The sequence below is a fragment of the Diprion similis genome, chromosome 8, assembly GCF_021155765.1.
Source record: "Diprion similis isolate iyDipSimi1 chromosome 8, iyDipSimi1.1, whole genome shotgun sequence".
Taxonomy (NCBI): Eukaryota; Metazoa; Arthropoda; class Insecta; order Hymenoptera; family Diprionidae; genus Diprion; species Diprion similis.
Window position 1 is genome coordinate 26742066 of NC_060112.1, and position 17534 is coordinate 26759599.

The window sequence follows — 17534 nt, forward strand, 5'->3', positions numbered from 1 at the left end:
GACAAACGCCTGGGGTATTTTTCCAGTTACTCGCATCTTAGACACAGAGTCACAAAAGCCTTGAGTCTTAACGTGTCGACTGTATATTTATATAGAGATCTAAGTATGAGTAACGACTGTGTTTGTTTTTTTTTCAAATATTTTCCATGAAATGAAAAAATATTTTAAACATGTTTCTACAATTATGTACGTATTGAGCCATAGGAAGTGTAACTTTCAAGATCGAAGACAGGTGTGAAAGGCGACTTTTTCGTAATCGTGCCATAAAAACATCATAAAGGAATCATTAAGAAAGCTAAGAATATAGGCGTCGAGAATTTTACACAATACAGAAGGGAATTCGATAAAAACAAAACTCGAGACATTAATATGATAATTTTGAAATTAAATTAACTTATTGATCAAATCTGGGCTTAATACACATTATAATCGATAAAGCTGTAATTCTTTCATTGGCATATGTAATGACAAAATGCCAAGTATACCTATAATTTATTTATTAATTAAAGATATTTACTTGTATGTCGAGATTTCTCAATTGTTTTTAACATTGGTGTAAAGATGTACGTATATTAAATTACAAATGTCCTGAACAATTTTCGTGAATTATGACAATGTTGTTTTACGTAGAAGTTTATTTATATTATTTTATTTTTCAATGAAATTAACAAAAACAAAATAAACAAAGTTAGATCTCGGCACGTGTAGCATTAGACCGAATCAATATTATGATAATAATAATAGTAGTAGTACTTATTGTGAACATAGTAGAAATGATAATTAAATTATGCAATTTTTTTTTTATCTAGTGAATCAATATATGTATGGAAATAAACAGAAGCCAGATTGTAAAATTATGTAATTTTAAAATGACATGTCAAAGTTTTCCATGATTGACTAATCGATCATCGATGGTCTGACAATGAACCAAAGTATATTACATTTGCGTGAAATTCGTTCACTCTAATGAATCGTGCAACCTGAATGTATAAAATGAAATGCGTTTCTAATATTTAGGGCTCATTAATATCGAAAGTTAATAAAAACGCGCGTAATTTTTATAAATTGTACTATATATCATATATATGTATATTACATATAGTTTATTTGAATAGTATATAAACACGTTTTCAATCAGCTTAGTCGATTATTGATAAATTATCGTGATCAATACCTATTAATCCTGTAATTCGCCTCCATCATATCCTTGTTCGAATCACCTACCTGCCTCGGGACCAATTCGGAGCATAACTGATATTCCATAAAGTTTGAAGTAGATGAAAAAAAAGTATATTAATATTAATACCATGCCCACTTGGCGTACGTCTCGCTCGCTTTTTATAATTCATATTGCATTTAATCTTCACTACCGATAATGACTCGAATGTGAAATTGAAGGCAGAGGCAAAGATAATAACGTTACCAATTTATACAACCATGTTGAAAATATATATACATACAATATGAAAAGTGCAATGAAATCTTCGTTCCTTCAAAATCATTGTAAAAATAAGAAAACAGTAATTTTTTCCCCAATGTTTCGTCACGATAACGTTGACAACTTAAATCTCGCAATTTATACGCGTACAACGGTAATTATTTTGGAGCAACGATCTATACAACGTTTATCGTACAAGATAATGCGTAGATCACGTCGACACGAATTCGAGGATGTGCCGTCTTGACTTTGGAGCATTGATTAATGTTATCGGTTCATGCATCGTGCAATTAATTGAATTGTATCGCTGCATGCATTCTGCAGCAATTCGAGTTGACCTCAGTGTATAATTCAATCGTATCAAAGTTGCTGAGTCGAATCAATTTAACGAGTGCGTTCCGAGTCGTATTGCCAAGTAAATTAATTAATAACTCATTAAAAATCATCATCGTTTAGCGCAAACAATTAAGGTCAGTTTTAGTCGCGTGCTCAGATAAGCGTTTCAATTATTAATAAACAATCATACAGAACAAATGAATACATTTCAATTGAGAAATTCTGTATTCGTTCTTGAATGAAAGTTTTTGTTTTCTTCGGTGAGGCTGGATTATCGCAATATTTTCTCGATCGCCAACACAAAGTTCATGCAGACCACGTGTGTATATATAAATAGGTAAATACTTTTCTCTTCGGCTTGCAAATACACTTTCTATAAATGGAATAAAAAATTGTAAAATTATTTTCTTACTGCAAGTACTGCTCTCTACGTATATAATACACACTTATTTTTCTTCATTCGACTGTCTGTACAAGTCATTTTCACGGTCCTCGCTGATTAAGAGTATCAAGTATGTCCAACGATCTTTTTCGCATAAGGACGGGCTTCAAGGTTAATTAAAAGGTGTAAACAATAGCACCTTATAATAGATTCTTATTCATTGATATAAAATAAAATATTTTACAATTATTCCGTACGATACGAATTATTTACAGAGATCACGTAGGTATGTGAGTGACCCAAAAACGAACCGAAATGCATAAAGTAAACGGTAACTGATCGTGAGTCACAAGCATGTAGACACAGACTAGCTTTAACGTTTCTTAGCAGCAGTTATATTGTAATTATTTTGTTAGAATTACGCGATTATGCTCTCGCAGTATGTCGTATTCGATATATTGGCCAACTTGCCAGGGCAGGTTAGCGTCGTCGTAATTAGGTAAACCAATCGTCGTGTACCTTCGACGCCGTGACTTTCACCTGTAGTATTCCACAGCGGTCACAACACCTGTTACATATGTCTCTCAATTTTTGCAGCGTGTAACCCATCCCTCATCATGTCTACAAAGAATTCTTCAGCTTCAGTTCATTCTACTATGAATGTTACGATTATACACTCCAGCTGACAGCGGTGTCTAAAAAATTTCTGCGCATCTTTTAAACTGGTCAGAATTTATGGGTTCCTTCAGGTTCCTTCAATTGAATCGTATCCAGATTTTCAGAATCGTTCTGAGACCCCCAAATTTTTATTAATTCACTATGTAAGGATGGTTGGTGAGTTCAAAAAACGTTTGTTTGTTCTTCGTTTAAATAGTAATTCACGGTTCTTTCATAATTTCAAAAAAATTATGCGACTATCCAGTCGCCGAAAACTTGGTGTAAATTTTTGGATTTTTATTTTGTGATATTAAGTTAATTTGAAGCGAAGAACAGGTTACAAACTACTTTTTAATTGGGTACCACTATCTCGGAGCGATAAATTTTTTGCAGGCAGATGGTGTCATGCCTAAGAAACGTGCTAGATTCCGGATTTGGAAGGAGCGGCTCATAGGCTGAAAACCAACGTTGTCGTTGACCACGAGCTGCTGAAGAAGATTTATACGTACCTTGAGAATGGAATGGAAGATTGAGTCAAATGAAGATTACGGGGGTGGGGAAGAAGTAATCATAATAAAATTCGTAGACTGGTACAGTCGGAGTGAGTTGAGGTGGTGGAAGTTGACTCGATGTTATACAGTAGCGAATTGACAGCTAGTATGCTCGTGGATTCTGAACGAAGTAAACGAAGTGAGCGAAAGATTCAGCCAAAGTCTCCTCGGTTCTCTTCGTCTCTCTGAAGTAATTTGAGGCGTATTTATTTCGCATTGTACTCGTGTGATTGCCCAACAGTCATCTGACTTGGCCTATTGTGATGGAAACCGTGTGAAAAATTTTATTCCAACGTAGAAGTAAGAATTTACTCCTCTTACAACTGACATTGTCAAAGGAGAAATCATCCTCGGTTATACCATTTGAAAAATATGGGACCTTCCTTGAACCAGGATCAGACTGTAAGGTGGGTGAGAAGAGTGAGCCTCAAGGGACATGCTTCTTCGCAGATGAATTTTACAATAGAATAAATTACAATTCTATCATCTTTGACGTTGAATGCCAATTCTATGCAAAATATTTTTAGTGAAAACAATTTTATCGATTTCGAATTCTGCAATTTGGCGATGTCCTCTTGTTATGGGCGTTGAAATATAGTTTATATCTTGCATATGTTAGGATCCGTGTTACATACTGTTGTGTGACAATTTTTGCACGAAGATTAAGTTGTGACAATTGTCACAAAGCAAAGCTGTTTTTAAGTGCATGTTTGTATTATCGCACTTTACTGGCAGGTAAAACTGCAGCCGTAGTTTTGTTATTCATTCTTCTGATAACCGACTGTTTGTAGAATGCGTGGAAAACCTTGACTTATGCACGAGTCCGCTTTATAGTGTATTTTAAGCTAAAAAAAAAAAAATTTAAACTAGACTGAAAAAATGCAGGCAATTTCATTTGCAAGAGGTGATAAAATTTAGGATATACGATGCTGCTACGAAAATTAATAACTTCAATACACCGGAGTTGAACTTGATTGATGTTTTAATTATCATTACTTTCATGCATTGTCAATTCGTTATTTCTACACATGATTATTTTTTATAAAATTTATCTAATAATTATCTTATTTAAATATTTTGCCTTTATGTCAAACTCATTTTTTTAGAATAAAAAGTAGTTCACATTCATCACATGGGCATGTGCATGGCTCTAGGCGCGTGTTAAAATTGACCTCAACAGCCAAATGTCAATCATTATCAATGCATGATACCAGGCTGGTAAAGAACAAAAATAAACAATAAATGATCGTGGCCCTAAAATGAATACCGAAAAAACGTAAGAAGATGAATAATTCTCTAACTCTGGGAAAATTCCTCTGATAAATTTCTGGATCGTGTTGTCGTCTACTTGATAAAAATTTTTTCGGTGACAATTATCGGGAGTATTTACACGATATAGGCTACTGTAAATTAATCTGGCTGTAACTGTAGAAACGGTCTGTCCACGTTTGCATTTAACTGCGGGCCTGACATCAGAATCTTGACATCATTATTTAAAAGCTTGCATAAGTCTGCTGTCAGGTTTCAAAAAGTCACTGTCAGAGAAGATTCTGTATTGATTCCGTAGAAAGAATTACCAGAGTCTTCTAAAATTTTTGCAACCGAAGGCAATGCTACGAGGGATATATAGTTGCTGTTATCGTCGATCGAAGAATATAATTCTAAAAGTTATTCGTACTCATAACCACATATGGCAGCTAACATTCAAGCCTTCAGTCGTCTGGATGATCGAAGCTACTATTGACAATGATTCTTGAGTGAAAGGCGCGCATTATTCGCGTTTCTAATGGTTTGAAGTATGAAGAATATTGTGTAGAAATTGCAAGATGAAATTCCAAGAAATGTCAAAGTTGTGGCCCGTTAGCCAAAACTTAAACTCGATTGTTTAGAAACTACGTTTCCGAGTCCTTGCCTAGGATATCTCGGAAATGACACGACAAATTTTTCTGTACATTTTTTTTTTAATTTGAATTATTTATTTTTTTATGGTCCAAAAAAGATGTTAAATTTAGGCCGGAAAACGAACGTTGAAGTCGAAACGTTCACCGTTTCGTTAATAAAAAAACCCTACGCAGCGAACAGCTCAATATATTATATTTCAAGATCCCGTTGGAATATTTTATTTTAGATCAACCGACTGTCCTAAATCCTAGGCACCGCAAATCGTGTCAGTACGGAACACGTTTTACACCGAGCACTGTAACAACACTACGAGTGGATAAACTTTGTTGAAAAAATTACTGAATATAGCTTAATCTATAAACTTTGAAATAAAAAACAAACGGATGAAATCGAATAAAGAGTTTTTTAGATGAAAATTCTCGAAATTCGTCTACTTTTCTAGCCATCTACTCCGGTGTCCCCCCTTAAACAATTGCTGTATATCGGCGAATGACTTCCATCTTACACTTAGGCCATCAAGCAGCCTGTAGTTCCATTGTAGCAAGATCTGTTGTTTTTTTGATATACTATAGATGTTTTAACCGAGTTTTAATTCTACTGATTAATGTAGTACACGCACCCTGTGTCATAGATGCACTAATCTATTATACTACAAATTGGAACGCAGTAAAATTGTAATTATTTGAGCAATCGCCGTGAAATGCAGTCAGTGTATAGGACAAGGTTGTTCGAGCTGATTGTCTGCAGTAAGAGTGAAAGACGTGGGACAATTCTGTGAGTAAATTGACGCTTCGCTGCATGCGGCCTAACCGCTTAAATATTTTTATCCCGAGGTAAACACATCCTTCACTTTACGGCTATACTTGCAGTTCGTGAGACTGACGTTGAGTCTTGAAAAAAACATGAATTTGAGTAAAGACCTTTAATATTTTAATGCAACAATTGGATATATTCACCAGCTCTTTATTCCTCCGCGTCAAAAACCTGAATCTCTACAACTCCGTATGTTAGATAAAGTGTGCGATACTCATCGTCAGCATCGAGTATGCGATGTTTGATCTTGTCATCGTAATTTTCCGTCTAGCGATATCATACTGTGTGACATCCGGTCGGTGCATCATGACTAAAGGTGCAGAATAGCGGCTGCATTACGGATTATTCCCACCTGTAGCATGATTATACAAGGATTATGAAAGTGTTGCGAGCCTAATGACCTTCTTACAGCTGCAGAAATGCATCTGACCGTGCACCGATATAATTCAAATTATGAGCTAATTACAATTGCAATACCTCTGGATCCATGCATCCTCTTATACCTATATTATTATTGCAGTCTGTAATGGTATTGCGCAGCTTATGCCTAGGTCATTGTACTATAAGATTATACCAGCGTTAACGTAGAGGTGCGAAATGAAATGATGTCTTAATCTACTGTATCAATAAACCGGTTTGAAGTGCAATTTTTTCATCATATTAAAAGTTTGGGAAATCGGTCCACCGATTGTGAGAACCAGTTTACCGGGCTTTGGTTTGCGGATTTAAGCCTGCAGGTCACTGCGAGGTCATTCGCCGGTATGCTACGAACTGCCGTAGTTGCTTATAACACAATTACATAACGGTCGTAAGCAGTTAGGAAGGCCAAATCCAAGCGTCCAGTTCGTTCAGCAGGAAATTAATTTATTGGCCCTTACGCGATGATTGTAGTTGCGCTTGTCAAGTGCGAGCTGAGAGCTACTGCGCTATGTTTTAGCACTAAATGACTTGTAGGAGCATAGAGCAATAATAAATATACCGACTGCAACATCAGGTATCTGTAATGAGATTCACCGGAATTCCTCATCGCTAACGAGCACCGAGAAATGTTTACATCTGAGATTGAAGTAATTTAAAGAATTGAGGAATACAAAACCTTAAACCATTATGATACCAATGTTTCAGTGACGACCGGAAATCGCCACAAAATGAGCAGAATATGAGAATGTCGGGACCAGAAGTAATCCCGGTCTCAAGGTGGAGACAAGCAGCTCCCCAGGTATTGGCTGTTGGCGCAAAAAACCTTTTATTACTGAGCTATGGTTGTACTGTTGGCTTTGCCACCATTCTACTTCCAGCTCTACAGAAAGCGGAACCCGACATTGATGTCACCCTTGACGAAATCACGTGGATCAGTAAGTGACGCCATCACTGTTAACAGCGCACTAATTATGCTATAGTATATTGTGTACCAAGGGCGTAAAGTGAGCTTTTCTAGACCGAGGGTGGAGTTTGCAATATACGAGGCGGAGGCGAGTACTGCAACCACACGAGGCCACAAAGCCCACTTAGCCCTTGGTGCACACCATATTTCTTTTAAGGCATACATTGATTTCTGCGTTGTTTGTGCCTATAAGCGGCACTAAGGTGACCTTTTTTAACACGTAAATAGTAAAGGGCAATAAAATTTCAATAAGCAAGTAAAGATATTTTATTATTGCTCGTTTTATCAAGCCGGTCAAAAAAGATTCATTTACAGCCGCTTAATAGGTTTTTTAACCATATGTTGCAAAGAATTTTTTTTATTGCCTCCAATCAAACCGTTATAAAACCTGAACCAGGAAGAGGGAAAACTTTTAGCCCTTCAAATTTGGTTACTTTGTTCAGGTAGCATCAACTTGATCCTCGTCCCTGTCGGATGTCTGGGGAGTGGATTGATATCTGGCTACCTTGGGAGAAGGAAGACAATGATGATATCAAATGCTCCGTTCATCGCCGCCTGGATTCTCTACTATTATTCTTACAACTCGACAATGCTGTTTTGCGCCTTAGCCATGACGGGGTTGACCGGTGGGCTCTTGGAAGCACCGGTGCTAACGTATGTCGCAGAGGTGACGCAACCACATCTTCGGGGCATGCTCTCCGCGACCTCGACCATGTCCGTAATCCTCGGCATCTTTATTCAGATGCTAGCGGGCAGCTTGACCACCTGGAGGATGGCCGCTCTCATAAACATAACTTTTCCGACATTGTGCTTCATTTTACTTTGTCTCATTCCCGAAAGTCCTCATTGGCTCATTGGTAAGGAATAGGAAAAATCATGTTCGATCTTGGAGTTATGCATCAGAGATAATTTTCGCTCATACGTTATGGGACTCTTTCAGGAAAGGGACGCATGAATGAGGCCTTAAAGGCGTTGCGCTGGCTTCGGGGATGGGTGCCAGCCGAACACGTTCGGGCGGAATACAACAGCGTCTGCGAGGCCATTCAAAAGTCGCAACATTTAGATTCAGAGCGTGGAGTAAGAGCCTGGAGCCACTACACGGATCGCACTTTCTGGGTGCCCTTCTTCTTGGTCAGCTGGGTCTTTCTTATCGGTCACTTTGGCGGCATGGCACCGTTGCAGACGTTCGCAGTATCTATCTTCAGTGATCTTCATGCACCTATCGAGAAATTCAAAGCCGCGGTGATGTTGGGCGCTGCTGAACTGCTCGGCACGTTGTCTTGCGTCATTCTGATACACTTTACTGGAAAACGGAAGATCGCCTTGATTTCCGTTCTCAGCACGGCCATTTGCTTTTCTATTGCTGCACTTTACGGTAGCATGATCAATCAAGGCCTCATCGTAGGCGAAGACTACGCTTGGATACCAACTTACGCCTTAATTGGCAGTGCCTACTTTAGTCATTTGGGGATAAGATTGCTGCCATGGGTACTCATAGGGGAGGTTTTCTCAGCACAGGTACTCGATGATTATTCGTCTAACACTTTTCTTTTCGATCAGGCATTCGTTTTTCTGTCAAATCCAATCTTATTAGAGAGAATGTCATATATGCTTGTGTCACATACCACTTCGACGGATTTATAAAAATGGATAGATTTCTTTTAAACGTTATGTTAGTAAAATGAAATGGTTTCAGGTCCGGAGTATTGCAGCGGGGGCAGCCAGTGCTTTTGGATATGCGAGTAACTTCGTCGTGAACAAGGTTTACCTCTACATGAAGGAAGGAATGACACTGGCTGGTACATTTTGGTTTTACTCCGGGGTCGGGCTTGTGGGAGGCATCGTGATCTACTTCATTTTGCCAGAAACGGAGGGACGGACTCTCAGAGAGATCGAAGAACACTACGCGGGAACTCAAAATCTGAAAACTAGACCGAGAAAAGAAGATCTACCGATTAAAGAGAAATGGTCTGCGTCTAACCCAACTCCAGTAACTGACGTCGTGGAAATTAGGCTCTGAAGTGAAAGTTAAGGACTTCCTATCTTTAAATTAGTAAAGGAAGTCAAGAACTCGATAATGTGATGAGTACTACGAAATGGTTGTGAAACTCAAAAGACTATTGACTTTGAAGTAACGATTTCAATCACTTGCAAAAAACCCAGTTCTGCGATATTTACGGTGTTTTTTTAGTTGCAAAGGTTTTACAACACTCGAATGTGAAAGGAATGAATGAGTTTGCAAGGCATTTGAACGAAAAAAAGAGACTAGCTATATGTCCATCGTTGAGAGGAATATTAAAAGGACACATCCTCAGATTTACCGTATTCATGTTCAATTCACTTGGAAGATCATGTTTAATTTGGATGAACTTTTATTTGATGCAAAATCGTCAATGTGTATCTCACGATGACATTGAGGTAGCCATAGTAATTAGTTGTATATATTTGGCCTGTTGTGATTAATATAGTGATGTACGGGTAAGCTAAAATTTTTATCAAGCATAAATATATTAGTCAAAGATTCTATACGGTTATTCTGTACTTTGCATTCATTCACAGCAAAAACAACAGTCAATGTGGCCACTCTCTAGGACCTGTGAACACAGGTATGAAAACTACTATAAAGGATACTTGGCCAACTTTGGGAGAATTTTTCAAATTCTTTAAGGTCCTATTAGTAGAAAAAGGGTTTTGTAAATCGATCTTGTGCCGAATACTGCTTGCTCCAAAAATCGCAAAAAAGAGACTCATTTGTATTTTTTTAACTCTGTATTTTCAGATTTTACCGAATGCTAGAATTAATTTACCGATCCTGTTCTGACGTGATTTTGCGACGGAAATCAGGTGCGCGTAGTCAGCTAAAATAACTATGATAAGGGTATGAAAACTGACAGCCGATGAACGAAAAATTTTAACTCATCACCGTGTTATTTCAACTGTTGATCGTACGCTGTTTTTGAAGTATTTTTTTAAATTCTGAGGGTCCAATAGTCAATAAAAATCGATTCTAGGACCACAAAGTTCTTACCTCCAAAAGTTGCAAAAAAGGAAACGGATTAACCCGTTTACATTTTTTAAGTTCTAAATTCTCGTGGATTTTGAAAAATACGGCACCAGCTTTATTCTGACTCCCGATATTCTGCGAAAAAAACGATTCCACCTATAAGTTCCAAATTACGACTAGATAAATTACTTCGTGTTCTGTCGCAGTTGTAGATTTCATTTAAGTTGTTTATGGGTCTTGTGACGTTTTCGGCTTATTTTCTAGTTTCATCTGCGGCAAAAAGTAATTAATACATCATGTCGCCACAGAAGTGTTCCGGCTCAAAAATACTCTCCAGCATATCATTTCATTTTTAACCGATTCTACGCATTCATTCATTTCGCGACGTGTCGGTAACATGAAATCAGTAGATAAAGTAGAGCGCGCCTAACAAGATTATCGCAGCGTATTGCAATCCCAAGTCGGGGTTCCTAGCGTCATCAGCAGAACATCGCGTGAACTATTTCACCCGGAAGTGCATAAATGCGCATGCGCTGTCTCTGCGAAATCGTCTGCTATCAATGACATCCGGTTCAAGGTCCATGCAACTCGTCTCATTGGCCATTGAATCGTGCATCAGCATTCCGTATCCACGACCCTCGTGCGCACGTGAGAACTGAGAAGTAGAGTTGAGGACTCAGGTTGTGGATTGTGGAAGCAGAGCGGAACTGAGCTGTTCGCAGACACGTTTAAGGACTTTAATTACTCTCTCGGTAGTGTTTCGTATCGGCTGAACCATGTCGTGGTTGTTCGGATACCGTAACCCCCAGCAACCCCAGGACTTCTCGCAATTCGCACAACCACCAGCCCTAGGAGGCGGACCCCCCGGCGGCGGATCATCCGGCGGCGGGGGCGACCAGCCGCCGAAAAATTTAACCAAATCACAAATGGAAGCTTACAGATTTGACTCGAGCGCGCTCGAAAGAGCGGCTGCTGCTGCCAAGGAACTAGAGAGATCAAGTACGGTAATTTTCCCCTCAATCTTCATTCAAAATATTCACCATTATGTAAGATTACGTAATTCTCAGAGCGTGGTTATGTGTTAGCCATGCCGGTCGTTCAGCTCCCCCCATGCTAAGGTCCGGATGATGAAAGAGCTTCTGTTGTGTCGTGTGAAAAATCGTTCACTCGATGCATTTTTTATTTCAATATTGCTTCTCGCAATTCAATCCTTTGCAATCTTAACCTCTGCAAATAGTATGCAAAATGAAGCACTAATGAAGTTTCACTTCCCTCCGTTTTTGCTATAATAATGTTCATATTTCCTTCGACCAAAGTATCGGTAGTACTGCTAGAGAACATTGTTACAAAACTGCACGAATGTCAAAGTCCGGAGCGAAAAGGAAGTGCTCAAATACCCAGAGTTACTACAAGATCTGTTCGCCCTTTTTTTTTTGCTTGTATTTCCTGAGGATAGGTTTATTCAAGATATTTTATTCCGTCGATGCTACGGCCAATGAAATACAGTGTTTTTGACTTTACTCTACATTTGCAGGTCATGCCAAAGATGCTCTCGACCTCTCGAAGCTTCAAGAAACGACGCGGCAGGTGGAAATGCAGACAAAGTTGAAAGAGTATGAAGCTCACATTGAGCAGATGAAAGCCGAACAAAAAAGAGTGGAGGGCGATGAAAGGAGAAAAACAATGCAAGAGGAGACGAAGCAGCATCAAATGCGAGCTCAGTACCAGGACCAGCTAGCGAGAAAACGTTACGACGATCAGCTGGGTCAGCAGCAAAGAATGAACGATGAGAATCTTAGGCGGCAGGAAGAATCTGTAGCAAAACAGGAAGCGATGAGAAAGGCAACTATTGAACACGAAATGGAATTGAGGCATAAAAATGAAATGAAGAAATTAGATGCTGAACTTAGAGCGAAGGCAAAAGTTGACCGCGAAAACCAGGATTTAAATTTGGAAAAGATTAGACTAAAAGCTTCTGAAAATAGGATTACAGTTCTAGAATCCATTAAGTAAGTATGTTTGAGATATGATTTAATTTGCGGGAAGAGAGACTTTTCTTAAAATCGAAATGAATAATACTCTGCAGAGTTGCAGTGCTATCTAATGTTAACTCGAGTTACAATCTAGATAACTGTTTCATCTGGTGCTGATAGTCGGTACTGGTGCTTCATTCACATTGCCATAACCCAATGAATATCACATTTTCACCATAGTCAGTAAGCTTTTACAACTTTCAGGACAGCTGGTTCGGTACTTGGGACAGGTGCGAACGCGTTGCTCCAAGACTGGGACAAAATCCTAGCAGCCGCTGGTGGTTTGTCGCTTATAGCACTGGGTGTTTATACCGCCAAAGGAGCGACGGGAGTTTCTGCTCGTTACATCGAGTCGCGTTTAGGAAAACCATCTCTGGTGCGAGAAACTTCAAGGTTCTCAGTCCTTGAGTCGTTGAAACATCCGATTAAAACTGTTAAACAGCTTAAGGAAAAGCAGTCAGATGCATTGTCAGGAGTAATCCTAGCACCAAAGTTGGAAGAGAGGTTGCGCGACGTTGCGATTGCAACCAAGAACACTAAGCGAAATCAGGGAATGTACAGGAACATACTGATGCATGGACCGCCTGGTACAGGAAAAACTATGTTTGCCAAAAAGCTGGCCAAACATTCGGGAATGGATTACGCTATCCTAACCGGAGGTGACGTAGCTCCATTAGGCCGGGATGGTGTCACTGCCATTCACAAAGTTTTCGACTGGGCGTCGACTTCTCGGAAAGGCTTGCTCCTTTTCATCGACGAGGCTGATGCCTTCCTGCGCAAAAGATCGAGCGAGCGCATATCTGAGGACCTGAGAGCAACATTGAACGCTTTCTTGTACAGAACCGGAGAGCAGAGCGATAAATTTATGCTTGTTCTCGCTTCCAATACCCCGGAACAATTCGACTGGGCAGTTAACGATCGACTGGACGAAATGGTCGAGTTCAATCTGCCTGGCATTGAGGAACGAGAGCGCCTCGTGCGTTTATACTTTGACAAATTCGTTCTTCAGCCAGCTACCGAAGGCAAGAAGCGGCTTAAGGTGGCTCAGTTCGATTACGGCGCTCTTTGTACCAAAATGGCAGCTATCACCGAAGGAATGTCCGGCAGAGAGTTGGCCAAGCTTGGTGTAGCGTGGCAGGCTGCTGCGTACGCCTCCGAGGACGGTGTTCTGACAGAACAGATGGTTATCGATAGGTGCATGGATGCTGTGAGACAGCACAAGCAGAAGGTAGGCGCGATCACGAATTCGAAGGTCCTTAAAAATAAACAAGAATGTCTTAGTAACCGTTTCTGTGCTTTCTGTTTCAGGTGAAATGGCAGAGCGAACAGGAAAGACAAGAATCCAAATCAATCTATTCCTCGGAGAAAGAAATCTCTATGAGTCCGTTAAAGCCGAAAGAAAGTGCGACGACGATCGAGCCTGACAAAGTAAATACCGCCTAAACACGCTGTGCAAATGAGAAACAATCGCGTAATTCAAAGGTTTCCATGGTTTGTTTTGAGAATAAATCTTGAAGCAACAAGAAGTGGACCATGGCTATAATCGACCGCGTACACAGGCGTATTTTAGGTCATTACAAACCTGTACCTGAATGGGGAATGAAGAGAGAATGTCGCGGTTGATAATTCCGATAATTCCCGCAATCAGTTACTATCTGCTCTAACTATTCAGTTATGCAAATGTTTACCGAAATAATTTTTAAAATTATACTTAGATGCTATATAAAATTACTAGCCGCTGACTAGAAACTTATTTTCAATAATCAACGCGTAATTGGTGTGCGCGTGTTGTAGGAGTTTGAGAAATATCGTATCGTTTTGATTCTATCTGATTTTCAGATTAATCGTAGATTAATACTGTATTCCGAAATGGTAAAAAATCTGGAACCATATTAATCTCCCATAAATTACAAGAACCCGAAAGAAATCCTCGTTTGTAGGACTTTGTTCTAGTCAGATTTATACAATTACATTTCAACGGTACCAGATTATTGCACAGGGGGTAACCGTATTCTTCAGGGAAATATAAATGATTAAAACACATGCACGAATATATAATAGGAATTGTTACTGTAAATATACTTGAGTCACAAGTTATTCCTAATAATAGTTGGAAAATACTTTAAATGGCTGTTAAAAGAAGATTCTTTTCTCAGTGCAGTGGTAGAAAGACAATATGATAAAATAGAAACAATTAAACTGAGTGGCGTTAGTTTGTTGATGATGAAGTATACATATACGGCATTTTAAGTAAATGTTTCAATTGTTCATTTTTCAACGAAACTTCGATAGTACTGTACGCGCTGTTATTGCACATGCTTGTTGAGACGTAGTATAGATGTACAAGTATAAATAAGAAATGACTAATCGTTTAGGGGCGTATGATACCTTATCTTCATTTATAGAAACTTGTCAATTTACCAGATTAATTTTTTTGTATTACTACAAAATATAAGCCTGGATTTTTTTTATACACACTGTCGATAATAAATCTTTCCTTCTAAGTTCTTTCTTTTGGTAAAAGAAGCATCGGTACCATGTTTCGAGGGGAGAATCTCTTCGTCAAAGAGTAATCAGTAACGAAAGATCATAAGCTTAACTCTATAAAAATGGGTCTACGATTTTTCCAATATTTACTTAGCATAATTTCTCTGTTCTAATATTTCATTCAGAATACCATGAATGCAATTCCAGAGACAGGAGACCCACAGGAATCGATTCTGAACGAGAAAGTCGACTGGAGCAAATAATTTTAGCGTTTTTAAAGTTTCAAGAACTCAATGCAAATTGGAAATGTTAATTAAATTTAAATTAGCTAGATCAAATTGAAAAATAAACCTTTTTTTTACACGACACATTAAAATTGAGCCAGTTAGTTCTTGAGCCGTAATTTCCCTCTGCAGATATTCGGGTTTTGCGACTCGACACTCGTTCCAATTGATGCTGCTCAAATAATATTATTTAAAGTCGTATTTTCACCTGAAACTGAAGAATATTTTGAATGAGACTATAAATTATCAAAAAATTATTCCCCTATTAAGACTACGTACTGAAATTCAGGAAATTGTGGTTTCCTATGCACCGTAAAGAAAAAAAAAAAAAAATACAAAATAATCAATCAGTATTGCGCAGGTGTCAATAGCAATTGGTTGGCATTGGTTATCACAATAACATTTCTGGGCCATCGTCCAGATGAAAAACATTCGTTTTTGAATAATCAGCGGAACGGGAGTAAATTAAACCAATAACAGAACGTTTACCAACGCCAAGATAAACATTATGTTAAAAAATTATCGCGATTTTTCGGTTGCTAAAGCACCATGCATTGGCAATGTAACGATTAAGACCTGAAAGCAGTTTGTAGTAGTTCTTGAGAGTTGTCAAATCAATTCCTATCAATGAAAGTATACACTTACAAAAGTCGAAATTTGATCTTTGAATTTTAATATTAAAATTTGACATTCAACAAACACATTATATTAAATATATATTTATGTATACGTACAATATTTCACTAACTTAACCGTAGAATAACAAGCAGTTGTCATAAATATGTTAAACCATGGTGCATGAAGGGTTTGTTAACAATGTATCAACCTAACTGGATTTGCATCTCACATTTTTTAATCAGTTTGATGAAATTATATGTATGGATCGCAAAGCAGTTAATAACAGTAGATTACGTTGGTCATACGTTACAGTCACAACAACACTAATTAATACTACGTCGACTAAGTACTTTGTAAAAACGACAACATTACTGCGGTAGTCATAAACTATTCAAATGTATTATATTTTAATCGAGTCTTTCAGTGACTACAGTGAGAGTGGGAACATCCATAAAATATTGTTTACCTCTAATTTTTTTTTTTTTTTTTTTGGTTGTCAAATAACCTTGTATCGAGCCTTTGGTGCTCGATCCCGACGTTACTTGACGTGTATGTCACCAGCGAAACTATAGAAATGATTGTCGATTAATATTTCGAGAATTTGCAGGACATACACGTCGCCACAGGATTCTTATCACACCCTGCAATGTCCTGCAGCATGATCATTGCAGCATCACAAAGACTGCTGCTTACATACCAAAGGAAATTGTTTGAATCTTTAGATGATTTATTAAAATAGCACATTTAATCTTGAATATCCTTCTCGCATGATCCAGCACTTTGAATTGTTGCTAAACAATTATGTGCGACAATTATTTGCTTTAGGGGTTGTAATAATACAACGCTCATTATAGGAAAAAAGAAAAAACTTTTACACGAATTGCTAATGTCATGAAAATCTAATTGGTTGAAACTCGTATGATTAGTGGATAGATAAACGGATGCTTCCATGTTGTACTTTACGAATATCAGGCAATAAGCCCTGGCGCTTTGTTATAATATATAATTATTCAAACAGTTCTACATGTATATTGGTATGTTTATCCCGAGAAACTTTGCTTTTCATCTCGTATCTGTTGTTGCGTAGTTTTTTTTTTTTTTTCTTTTCTAAAACAATTGTTCTTAGGCTATTTTTTCTAACCTGCGTTTATACACAGGTAAAAGCGATGCTGTCAAGTAAGACTGGAGAGCTCATTGCGTTTCGTTTGTTATTTTTTCACGAGGGATAGTCAGAAGTTAAATACGAACATGCTTGAAACACCGTGACTTGAATGATTGTGATTTAAAGAATTTTACAGCATGAAAATGATTATTCAGTGATTCATTTTATCAATAATTCCAAAGTGTTTGAGTCTGGTATAAAATTTGTATACTTTATAAGCAAAAACTTTTCGAGTTTATCGACCTTACACGTACTTGACATTCGGTTTTTTAAGGTACCGGGCTCGGTTACTCGGTGATTGTCTAAAACAATTTTTACAGCAAGAGTCTAATTATAAGCGGCGAACTGTGCGTCAATTGTCAAACAAGGACGGATAACAGTGCAAACTTCCGTCAACATTCCATTCCGCGACAGTGTCGATATTTGTGCAAAAAATTTGAACCCCTTAAACAGCTCCGTCGCTCTTTACATATCAAATAAGTT

The 17534-nt window shown here is 38.1% G+C and overlaps 2 protein-coding genes and 1 long non-coding RNA gene across 3 annotated transcripts; 2 read left to right on the top strand and 1 right to left on the bottom strand.

Annotated features, from left to right (window-relative positions):
* Window positions 1-3433: 3433 nt before the first annotated feature.
* On the top strand, window positions 3434-9546 carry LOC124409435 (facilitated trehalose transporter Tret1-like). Its single transcript, XM_046887038.1, has 5 exons — window positions 3434-3771; window positions 7205-7434; window positions 7907-8320; window positions 8404-8981; window positions 9160-9546. The coding sequence occupies exons 1-5, from the start codon at window positions 3737-3739 to the stop codon at window positions 9481-9483; spliced, it is 1581 nt and encodes a 526-aa protein (XP_046742994.1). The 5' UTR covers window positions 3434-3736; the 3' UTR covers window positions 9484-9546.
* A 1486-nt stretch (window positions 9547-11032) lies between these two features.
* LOC124409434 (ATPase family AAA domain-containing protein 3A homolog) lies at window positions 11033-14846 on the top strand. Its single transcript, XM_046887037.1, has 5 exons — window positions 11033-11115; window positions 11224-11466; window positions 12002-12476; window positions 12705-13728; window positions 13809-14846. The coding sequence occupies exons 2-5, from the start codon at window positions 11244-11246 to the stop codon at window positions 13941-13943; spliced, it is 1857 nt and encodes a 618-aa protein (XP_046742993.1). The 5' UTR covers window positions 11033-11115; window positions 11224-11243; the 3' UTR covers window positions 13944-14846.
* A 1077-nt stretch (window positions 14847-15923) lies between these two features.
* Window positions 15924-17264, bottom strand: LOC124409436. The gene is made up of 2 exons (XR_006929515.1): window positions 16853-17264; window positions 15924-16788 (listed from the first exon to the last, which is right to left on the bottom strand). It is a non-coding gene; the product is annotated as an uncharacterized LOC124409436 (long non-coding RNA).
* Between the last annotated feature and the right edge of the window lie 270 nt (window positions 17265-17534).